Source organism: Lithobates pipiens, unplaced genomic scaffold (genome assembly GCF_037356315.1).
Source record: "Lithobates pipiens isolate NorthernLeopardFrog02 unplaced genomic scaffold, aLitPip1_a1.2 Scaffold_22, whole genome shotgun sequence".
In the NCBI taxonomy this organism is placed as follows: Eukaryota; Metazoa; Chordata; class Amphibia; order Anura; family Ranidae; genus Lithobates; species Lithobates pipiens.
The window spans coordinates 109,233,888-109,246,303 of NW_027507784.1; the positions used below are offsets into that span (position 1 = coordinate 109,233,888).

The following is a 12,416-nucleotide window of genomic DNA, read 5'->3' on the forward strand; positions in this document are numbered from 1 at the left end:
CAATAAGTAGGCCGCACTGCTTTAATAAACAAGATGTGGACTAATTACCTGTAAGGAGCTTGTGACAACTGCAGCCTCGATAGGTGCCGACTGCTGAACAGGGATGAATTCCCCGGTCTCCTCATCTAATTGCAGATTGGCAAAAAAGGCTTTTTCCTGCTCCTTTAGAAGCTGTTCCTGGTGCTCTTTTTCAATCTTCTTCTGTTTTTCCAGCTCATATTCTTTCCGTCTTTGGTGGTAGTCAAAAACTTCTCGACCAACACCGAGGTCAATGTCTTGTTTCCACAGGATGTCGATGAGATCCATATCCTAAATAAGAAAAATACAATATAATGTCAGTAAAATGTATAACCCGACAGCCTTCATTACACTGAGGCAAATGGATAAAATCGTCTGAAGAAAGGGCAATTGGTTCCCAGAGTAACCACATTTTTTAATCTCCAATACTTCACTATGAACATTAAAGATTTCAAATGGATGCTAGGGCTCACAAAACCAATTTCTCATTTGGACACCATTATGGATGAGGCCCACTGAGTAATACTCATAGGGGTAGGTGTACATGGGTAAATTAAGGATCGGCACAGCCTCAAAAAGACTTGGCACGAGTGGGCCTGCTGCATTTATGATGATAAAGAAAGCAGCTGAAACTCCGCCATTCTCTCTAATCTTTGCTGGCACCGAGTGCTACAAATCAATAAAACATCTGCCACTAAAAAGAGGGTTATTCAACACGGTCATCACCATCCAACACCAGAAAGGGGGATGGCTTCATAAAATATACCAGTTTTAAAACATTGGAAAGTATGGTGATCACCTTCCTGAATCTCTACACTGTAAAGATATTACTGTATTTATTGGCGAATAACACTCACTTTTTCACCATGAAATTTGGGTGCAAATAGCATGTGCGTGTTATACGCCAATACAAAAATTCAAGTTTTTTCCTGAAACATTCCTCTTGTGCCTGTTATACACCTGTGCGTATTATACGCCGATAAATACGCCGATATACGCCGATAAATACGATACCTTCTTCAGCTAGAAGTGGCAACTGGCTAAAGAATTTATCCCAAAGACAATTTAATTACAGTCAAGGCCTCTTTCACATGGGCAGCCAGGGGTTAGTAAAGACAGATGGCAGAGCCACAGTTATACCAACGCCCTGGCCATCCACCCAAAGTCTAAAGTTCAGCTGGAGGAGTTGCAGCAAAGATAACTTGCTATGTTTCACACGGGCGGATAGAATTCAGCTTTTAGCTGTGGATAGATGAAGTTATCTACTGCACTGAAACTCAGACAATGCTTTCTTATGGTCCCATTCACACACTGCATTTAGCGACAGATTCGTTACATGGGGTTTTGTGCAGTTAGAAAAGATACATTTGACTGCGTCCAGGACCGATTTATCGCAGCCATCTGTAAATAACTGCAACAGCAACAAGGGAAGAAAAAAAAAACAGGAAGCACAAGAATGTTTCACTGCAGCTAAACTGTATGTAATCGCTGCTAATCGCAATATACAACTGCAAGTGATCGCTGTGCCTGAAGTCTTGGCATTTCAATATAACAAAACATGCTTTTAACAGCGGCAGGACAGCCGCCTCTGTGAAAGGGTCCTTAACCTCATTCTGCAGGCTGTATGCATATATGTGGCCTCTCGGCAGGTGGGCTTTAATGGCAAGAGGCTGCAATTATGCATCCAAAATGTAAACATTTTTATGTGCCGAGAGCATGCATGCTCCCAGTACAGTTACAGGTGGGTACTGGAAATGCCAGATGGCTACTTGTGATCGGAGCCTCCTGGCATTTAAAACCTCTTAAAGGGCCGGGAGGTGGCAGCGGGAAGGGGTTAAAGTATACTATTCCCAGCCCACGGATGAAGCCTGGTCTAAGTAGTTGTGGGGGGGGGGGATAACCTGTCTGAGCCCTGACAGGCTGCACCCCCACCCCTTCAACCTCTGCAGCAATATTGCCAGCGCTCATACTATTTCTATGTCTATTGCTCAAAGATAACCTCTGGATATGACGCTGAGCACGTGCACTCAGCTTCTTTGGTCAACCATAGCGAGGCCTGTTCTGAGTGGAGCCTGTCCTGTTAAACTGCTGTATGGTCTTGGCCACCATACTACAGCTCAGTTTCAGGGTCTTGGTAATCTTCTTATATTTCTATGGATACACAAATCGCAATCCCTCTACCTAGTGTATCATCACAGCGCTCAAATTACCCCAACTCTAACACCCCTTTCACACCAGGGCGTTTTGCAGGCGCTATAGCGTTAGAAATAGCGCCTGCAATCCGCCCTAAAGAAGCTGCACCATTGTTTGTAGTGTGAAAGCCCAGAGGGCTTTCACACTGCAGCGGTGCGCTGGCAGGACGTCAGAAAAAAGTCCTGCTAGCAGCTTCTTTGGAGCGGTGAAGAAACGGTGTGTTTACCGCTCCTCCACCGCTGCTCCCCATTGAAATAAATGGGGCAGCGCTGTAATGCCGCCGGCAAAACGCTGATATTGCGGCGTATTACCGGCAGCTTTAACCCTTTCGCGGCCGCTAGCGGGGGTAAAAGCGCCCCGCTAGCGGCCGAAATCCGCCGCAAATCCGGCAGTAAAACACCACTAAAAATAGCTGCGTTTTACCGCTGTCGCAAAGGGCGGTGTGGTGTGAAAGGGGTCTAAAACTAAGCTGCTACTTTCACAAGAATATCAAACATATATAGGTGCTTCCAAACTAGTTTTGAACATAATCTTCTTATAGCCTAGGCCATCTTTATGTAGAGTAACGATTTTTTTTCAGATCCTCAGAGAGTTATTTGCCATGAGGTGCCATGTTAAACTTCCAGTGACCAGTATAAGAGAGTGAGAGCGATAACACCAAATTTAACACACCTTATCCCTATTCACACCTGAGACCCTGTAACACTAATGAGTCACATGACACCGGGAAGAGAAAATGGCTAATTAGGCCCAATTTGGACAGTTTCACTTAGGGGTGTACTCACTTTTGTTGCCAGCGGTTTAGACATTAATGGCTGTTTGTTGAGTTATTTTGAGGGGACAGAAAATTTGCACTGTTATACAAGCTGTACACTCACTACTTTACATTGTAGCAAAGTGTTATCACTAGAAAAGATATAAAATATTTACAAAAATGTGAGGGGTGTACTCACTTTTGTGAGATACTGTGTAATTATATATTATTTTTTTAAATTATATATATATATATTTTTTTTTTTTCACACACACACACACACACACACACACACACACACACACACACACACACACACACACACACACACACACACACACACACACACACACACACACACACACACACACACACACACACACACACACACACACACGAATGTGGTTTTCACGCCTTTATTCCAGTTCAGCGGCATCTAACCCTCAGGGTATAGGAGAAAGGCCTTTCCACTGTGTTTTGTAGTCATATGTTGTGTCACAAGAGAACTAGTAACAATAGGGAACTATCAGAGGAACTGTGCTCATTTCATTTCCTGTCAAAATAATATTCTACATGCACACAATAGGCTGCGTCTGGCTCACAAGGAAAGATACAGATCAGTATATTTCTGGAGTGATGCAAGTCTTTGCCTTTTATTAATCTGCTCACATAACAAGGGACACAAAATTCCTAAACTTATCAGCACAATTCCAGTTAACTGTTTCATTGGAATTTATTTTGACAGATGATATGTACAGAAAATGCTATACGTTTCCAGATCTGAGGCTCAATTCACAAAGCTTTAAAACACAAGAATAAAGATCATTATTTCAGCCATGTGACTAATTTTCAAATCCCATTTAATGCAGCTAAAAATAACCAACCCTTTAAAAAAAAAAAAAAAAAAAAAAAAAAGGAAGAGAAAAAGAAAAAAGGAAGAAAAAAAACATAAAAGAAAAAAATAACCACCCCTTTAAAAAAAAAATAAAAAAAAAAAAAAAAGAAGAGGAAGGAAAAAAAAAAAAAGGAAGAAGAAAAAAAGAAGAGGAAAAAAGAAAGGAGAAAGGAGAAGAAAGAAGAATTATTCCTGGTGTGTTTATGAATTAAGCCTAAAAGGTATGCGGTTTTCTGTATGACTGGTCAGCATTCCATGGCCACCAAGAGAAACATCTTATGGGTCCAACATGATGTGATTCAAAGTTATGAAATAGTGTCTTCACAAAGTGGCTGAGACATTGTTAAAAGTTGGATTGTCTGCAGGTGCCTCAGAATTGCACCAACCACCAATATATTAGATAAAATGGATCTTGTGTGGGCCCAAGTACCTCATCCAGGTGCCTTAAAGCGGTAGTAAACCCAGTTTCAAAAAACACTTACATTCCCGGCATGCCGGAAATGCTAACTTTCACATTGGTTGTGCTCTCAACCAAACTTTCAAACCATCCAATGGCTGGTTTCATAACTGATCACATGTGCAGCATTATGGCAGTTGAAGAATCATTAGAGGCCAAGATGGCAGCTTCCTTGACTGAAAACGATAGAAGGGTTTACTTCCACCTTAAAGGGGCTCCTACTAAAGGGAAAGGCAAGTACATCTCAAGGGTGAACAATTGGAGTCTAGGACAGGGGTCTCCAAACTTTCTAAACAAAAGGGCTGTCCTTCTACTGTCCTTCAGACTTTAGAGTGGTTTGGACTGTGCCCCATCTTTGGTATTAGGGGAAGAAATCATGCCCGATTGTTGGTGTCAGTGGCAGGAATAATGCCTCAGGGGCCAGATAAAGGCAAGTAAAGGGCTGCATCCAGCCCCCAGGCTGCAGTTTGGAGATCACTGGTCTAGGCCATCAGCAATGGAAGAGAAACTGTCACAAACCTATTGAGAGATTTTTTTTTGGATATTTAATTCTTTGTGGCAATTGTCCCCCCTTGTGATCACCTGCAGCCACTTCCCATCTACATGTATGCACTCCAAAAATGGCTGCATGACATTTCTCAGGGCAGGTTTCCTAATGGTGACAACAGTGGGCCATGTCTGCATAATGCAATAATTTCAATAAAAATTTAAAACAAATTTACAAACAGTGCAATTTGTTGCAACACAATGCCCCACACCTGACACAATGAAGCATAAAGTGGGCCCTTAGTGACGGCGATTCCATATAAGAATTTCTCACCAACTCTTATCAGAATAAATTTAATATATCCTGTAACAGTAGAACAGAATCTAGTTGTGTGTAACCTCAACCATTGTGTTAATATGACCTTTAGTGTTCTAATGCTGGGTTTGTTATGAAAAGAACACACATTGTGGGCTGTAGTGGAACCGGAGAGTGAGCATTCCATACTGGATTCCACAAGCACAGAACTCCCTCTCTCATTACACACACAGCTCTACGTTAGCAATGTAAGAGCAAAGATAATGTGCATGATGCATTAACTCATAGCAGCCAGCGTTCATATCTCATGAATAGACCCAGATATCACATGATGGTCACCCCCACCAAAAATTGTGGGAACGATTCATCCGATAAGCTGAAAGACCTGTTAGGACCACCAAGGCTTCCACCAAGCCCAGGGATGGTAACAATTTTCCATCCTTTGTCCTAAATGTGTATACCTGGCCAAGAATCAGGTTTAAAACAAGTAGTGCATAGCCACCTAAACGCCTCCCAAGTCTACGGACACCCTGAGTTTATAGGTGTCGGTGCAGGGAGAGATGACTGCCGAATGACTGCTCCGGGCTGCTGCAAGCTTCTAATATACTGGCACTGTCACTGACACCAATAACCTGGAAATACTTTGAGCACTCGGGTCAACAAAAAAAATAAAATAAGCCAAATTAACTTTTTAACACCATTCTTTGCAAAGCAGAAACTGCCAATATGAATAGTAGGCCCTGACACTCGGAATAATTGGTATTTCTGCTTATACACGCCACTAATATTATGGTGATTCACAATAAAGCTTAGGATCTATGGATGTCAACTTATGAGCTAATGGGGGCTTCAAAATGCGGTCTCGACATCACCAAAAGGGCCGCACATAATGTTCAATATATGTAATGCCTAAGCCCTTGTACACACGGTCGGACATTTCGATGGAATATGTCCGATCGGACCGTGTTGTCGGATAATCCGACCATGTGTGGGCTCCATCCGACTGTTTCCGTCGGAATATCCGACTGACAAAGTTTTAGAGCTGGGCTATAAAATTTTCCAACAACTTGATCCGATCAGACTTTGTCCGATCGTTTGTAGAGAATTCCGATTGGACAAAGGGCCACGCATGCTCAGATCATATTCCTAGACCAAAGCTATTGGCTACTATCCTGAACGTAGTCCCGTCGTAACGAAAAAACGTCACCACGTTCAGAACGATCGGATTTTCCGACAACTTTGTCCGACCGTGTGTATGCAACACCGGTTTCGGACAAATGTTTTCGGAATGTCCGACCGTGTGTACAAGGGCTAAGAGAAATGTCAGAAACTGCCGACCTAATAGAGGAAATGAGGGTCGCAGAGAGTGTGGGCATGCTACGCTTTTGACTGGGTATATGTTGCAGAATATCAAACTGGAAACATGTTGTTATAGGAGGCTAGTAGAGATTAATGTGGTTACCCCAATCAATATTTCCACTACAAACTGCTGAGGTCCATACATCATATACCAAAAGGGCCACATGTGCCCCTCAGGCCATAGGTTGGGCACCAGGGGTTTGACAGGTAGGATACTTCTATTGTATCCAGGGTCATAAAGCTTTGTTTTTTTTCCTAAGTTTAGATCTGCTTAGGTGTAACCTGCCAGGGACATGGAGAAGTAGCAATTAACTGGTATATAAATAAAATACATACTACGCTGTACATACAGTATGTATGGTTTATATTATATTGAGTTTGGACATAAATCTAACTACTTTAGATCAGTGGTGGTCAACTTGATACAGAGGTCATCAAGTGCCCCCCCTGGCATCACCAAGGGGCCATAGTGAATATAATGGCACTGGAAGTTGTGAGATTGCAACAGGAGAGGGTGAAAGACTACCAGTATGATAGAAAAGATGGTCAGAGACTGTAGGTATGTTAGAGGAGAAGAAGGTCAGAGACTGTAGGTATGTTAGAGGAGAAGAAGGTCAGAGACTGTAGGTATGTTAGAGGAGAAGAAGGTCAGAGACTGTAGGTATGCTAGAGGGGAAGAAGGTCAGAGACTGTAGGTATGCTAGAGGAGAAGAAGGTCAGAGACTGTAGGTATGCTAGAGGGGAAGAAGGTCAGAGACTGTAGGTATGCTAGAGGAGAAGAAGGTCAGAGACTGTAGGTATGCTAGAGGAGAAGAAGGTCAGAGACTGTAGGTATGCTAGAGGAGAAGAAGGTCAGAGACTGTAGGTATGCTAGAGGGGAAGATGGTCAGAGACTGTAGGTATGCTAGAGGGGAAGAAGGTCAGAGACTGTAGGTATGCTAGAGGGGAAGATGGTCAGAGACTGTAGGTATGCTAGAGGGGAAGATGGTCAGAGACTGTAGGTATGCTAGAGGGGAAGAAGGTCAGAGACTGTAGGTATGCTAGAGGGGAAGAAGGTCAGAGACTGTAGGTATGCTAGAGGAGAAGAAGGTCAGAGACTGTAGGTATGCTAGAGGGGAAGAAGGTCAGAGACTGTAGGTATGCTAGAGGAGAAGAAGGTCAGAGACTGTAGGTATGCTAGAGGGGAAGAAGGTCAGAGACTGTAGGTATGCTAGAGGAGAAGAAGGTCAGAGACTGTAGGTATGCTAGAGGAGAAGAAGGTCAGAGACTGTAGGTATGCTAGAGGGGAAGAAGGTCAGAGACTGTAGGTATGCTAGAGGGGAAGAAGGTCAGAGACTGTAGGTATGCTAGAGGAGAAGGTCAGAGACTGTAGGTATGCTAGAGGGGAAGATCAGAATCTGTATGCATGATTTGGGAGACGAAGAGAGACCGCACAAATGATGAGTTGTTGGCTACTGAGTACATTGTTCAGAAGACTGGAAAAACATAACTTTACCCAGAGATCACTGCTATTTCCGCCCCTTTACAAACAAATGCTTCATCATTTCAGCTGCCTACAGCCCTCTAAAAAAGGAGAAGGCCAAAGCTCTTTTGGTCCTATTCTCCTGGGTACCACAGGAGTACACTTCCTTCTGCACTCCTGTGACACATATATACGCAATACACATCACTCAGCTGGTCCAGATTCTGGAGAGATCTCGACTTTAATGTCAGGATCCACCCAGATGCTTGGCCAGCAGCTATGAGCCTGAGCCAGCCCCTCCCGCCCCTTCCGCAGCCTGCTGCTGTGTGAGCCAATTAGGAGAAAGAGACCTGGGAAAGCTGCTGATCTCATGCACATCGCTGGATCGAGATGGGGCTCAGGTAAGTAGAAGGGGGAGCTGCACCCAAAAGATTTTTTACTTTAATGCATAGAATAAAAAAAAACTTCTGTCTTTAGTATCACTTTAAAGTAAGATCTTCATGACTGGTACCCTTTAATTTATCAGTTACACGGGAGAACGATTCCTAAGCAGCTGAAGCTGTCACATGATTAAACCTACAGAGACTTGTTATGACAACGCAATGAAATAATGAGTTCTTTGCACGCTGCTTTCAGATGTTATTACAAGGGCTGTTCACTATTAAAACAAAAAGACATTATCGTGCTAGAAGGATTATGGAGTTTATTGTTGAATAAACCGGCAGAGTCAAGAAGAGGGCGTGTACCGACATATCAGGGCCTGGAAGATGCACCTGTCCTTTAAAAAAAAAAAAAAAAATTATTCATGGTTTTAAGCTTCTCTCAGACATAACACCCTGGTCTTAGCCCCGATCACACTGGTGCGACTTGTCATGTGATTTGACCTATCAATTCGCATGACAAGTCGCACCCTTTCAGCAATGGAACTGTTCAAATCGGTGCGACACCGACTTTGCAGTGCCACGCCGATTTGAAACCGTAGTTCCTACACTATGTTTGTGCATGAAGTCGCACAGATGTCAGCCAAGTCGCACTGACATGCGGCTTTGAAATCGTGCAATTTCAAGTGAAGTCGCATGATTTCAAAGCCGCATTCAGTGTGAAACCAGACTAAAAAAGTGTGCCTATAGCCATAACATTGCTCTTTAGTTTCCATAGTGTAGGGAAGAGTTAAAACTCCCATCAGTTTATTTTGACTGTCCAGTTTGGGCGATTTCTCTTCAATTTTTGTCCCAAAGACATAACAGGAAGTGAGAACAAATCTCTTAGGTGAGGGGAATCCCTCTTTCGGGCAGATGTCCCTACTTAAAAGTTACCTACTGGAGGCAACGGCAAAATTGTGGCTTTTCCATCAATTTCTATTTTGGTGACAATCAATCACCAGAAAAAGCAGGGTGAATCCCTGCAACGGGAACACAGCAATAAAGAAACTAAAAGAGGTTGTAATCCTTCCTATTCTATTCAAAACTTCAAAAAAAAAAAAAAATATGGTACATGAATCATTTGCCCTTATCACAGCCACAGCTAGAAATGCCAGGGGGTTTTTTATTCAAACTAAGTTGTCAACAAAATAAAGCATGGAGACATGGATAGATGGGCATGCTTGCTTTGAATAATAAAAAAGGAATTCAAATAGTGTTTTCAGCTTGTAGTTCAGATACAAGAACATTCCGCTATATTTTATTTTTTCACACAAATATAACTTTCTTACATACACACACACACACACACTAGTATCGGTACCGAGTATTTGCCCGAGTACTTGGGCAAATGCTCTGGTGCTTTATCCAATGCCTGGACAGTCAGAGATGATCGGTGTGGCGGTGGGGGGGAGTTACAAGCACCGATCCCCCCGTATAGATTACAATAAAGTAGCTGACAGCCGCTTCTCCTCCTCTTCCCTCCGCAGCTTACAGCTGCTTTATTGAAATCTATACAGGGGGGGATCGGTGCTTGTAACTCCCCCCCACCGCCGCACCGATCACCCCCTGACTGTCCCTGTATACTCCTCCAGTCCCCCCCTGTATCCCGTTCCAGGCTCTTGCGGCCCCCCCCCCCCCCCGTGTCCTCCACTCCGGTCCCCCTCCATATACAACGCTCCAGGTTCTCCGCTCCAGTCCCCCCTCGGTGTACTCCGCTCCGGTCCCCCCTCGGTGTCAATGTTTCAGGATGGAGAGCAGAGAAAGGAGCCAGTAAATCAGTCGGCTCCTTCCTATGCCAAATGAACAGAGTCAGTGATCACTGACTGTCCATTCATAACTGGGTATCGTAAACTGTGTTTATGATACTTCAGTTTATGAATGGAGAGGAGCGTCTGTCTCCTGTCCATTCATCTCCAGTGCAGCTGGATTTTCCCAGTGTCATTACTACAGTGTACAGTATTAGCACTCATCAGTGCTAATACTGTACACTGTAGTAATGACACTGGGAAAATCTAGGGCTACCAAGGGGTTAAATGTGTGCCTAACAAGGTGTAATGTATGCCGATTTTTACTAATACTGTAATCTCTGTGTTTCTTATCCCTGCTTTGCAGGGTTAAGAAACATAGGTCATTCCCTCTGTAAGAGACCTGTGTTGATGTGAGCGCTCTAAACCAGAAAGTAGGCAACAACTTACCAGCACGCCACTTCTCCTGCACGGGCTGCCCATCTCAGTACAAAGCAGGTGGCCCTTAAGTGGTTAATTCCTAAAAGATTGTACAATCCGAGTATGTAGCATGTGGTCAGCTTTAGAAAGAGAATGGTTTATGAATTTAATTTTCTTAGAGGAAGAGATTCTTCTGCTAGAAATGTTTTTCCCAGCTGAGAAAGGTTTGGCAAGGTCACCTGTGGAAGTGAATACCTCTAGATTCTAGATTCCAGCCTATACATTGCAGAGAACGGTCAAGAAAAGAACTTTGCGGCACCGCATTAACATTACATAAGGTAACTGACATCAAAGACGCAGCTGTTGTGTATTAGAAGACCAGTTTTTAATTAAAGTCAAGGCACGGGACTGTAAGCTGATCTGATCATACAGACGAGACTTCCCAGTAACTCCAGTATCCAGTGTCAGGATGGGAACGGGGCTAATATAAAGTTCATTGGCACGCTGTCATCTAAAAGAAAACATTCTTATTACACGCAAGACATTTTCACGCACATGGAGTCCCCCCCCCCCCCCCATTGACTGTGCAAAGTCCCAAGTTGCTCTAGAAGGCAAATTTTGACATGGTGAGAGCCTGGTCCTGCCCCATGCCAGTAAGGCAGCCAAATGTGGCATTGATTGCCATGGTCTCTTTTGCCCCAGGTACAGCTAGCTATAGGCCACATACACATGAGTGCTGCACCTGCACCTTTGTCGGAGGAAGCCAAAGCACCCGGGGACACAAATACGGGGGGAACATATAAGCTCTAGTACTTAGACACTTTGGCAAATAAGGCACGCAGTTTTACTTGTCCAAGGAAAGCCTAGATTTTTGCTCAGGGCAAACACATTCTTCTTTTTTCTGCAGCATGGGGCCAAGAAAAGGAAAATAAAGCATATTCAACAAGCATAATAAGCAAAGCATTCATGCAACCCTCAGCCAGGGTCACTTTTAGCTGAAACCATATGTGCCAAGAGCAAACAGATTCACCTTTCCAGCAGCCTGAGTCTTGAAAAGACAGCTATTTACATGTTCTCCAGCTGCTGCAAGAATTTGACCTGTCAGTTGGGTTGAATACCTGTTTCACCTGTCACATTCAGTGGTCCCTTCCACCTGCTGGTATGACCTGTAGTGACGTATGAGCCAGGGAAGAAATCACTGCGTGCAGTGGGGGGAGCAGGTAATTAAAAACACACAAAAAGTTAGGAATATTTGTAGTGGTAAGGGAGCAGTGAAGTGGTGGCATTTAAAGACATGGGCTACTGGAAAGGAAAGTATTCCTTTAACAGGTATGGTTTTGGCTACAAGTGATACTATGCTAACAGAACAAAGTACAGGACTCAGCAACCAGTCAGGCCCTTTTACTTGTCATAAATCACATACATATATATACATATATATATATATATATATACATACATATATACACACACACACACACACACACACACACACACACACACATATATATATATATATATATAATATTTATTTATTTATTTTTTGCCTTTCAGATACACACAAGACACCGCCAAAGGTTAAAGTGCTATCATCAACAAACTGTATGTTCTTTGGTTCATAATGTAAAGGATCCATATTATCTTACATAGAACTGATCAATACAACATATTTATTGCGGTTTGCCCCATGACCATGCTATGTGTGGAAGGAATAGGGGCGTACTTATAAAGCAGTAAAGGGAGCATTCACCAAACACACACTGGTAACAAACCACTGTTACTTAAAAGACCAGCAACAGGAAGATTCACAAGCAGTGAACGTTTGGTAAATGTAATATTCACCACTTAATCTAAATTCAGCAGGAAATTGTGCACACATCCTTAAAAGC

General features: G+C 43.2%; 1 protein-coding gene across 1 annotated transcript in view; it reads right to left on the reverse strand.

Moving 5' to 3' along the window:
* NFE2L2 (NFE2 like bZIP transcription factor 2) overlaps positions 1 to 12,416 on the reverse strand; it is a 52,685-nt gene that overhangs the window by 11,117 nt on the left and 29,152 nt on the right. The window contains exon 2 of the mRNA XM_077448088.1: positions 49 to 309. Coding sequence (XP_077304214.1) covers positions 49 to 309 — 261 coding nt within the window. The remainder of the gene's footprint in view (positions 1 to 48; positions 310 to 12,416) is intronic.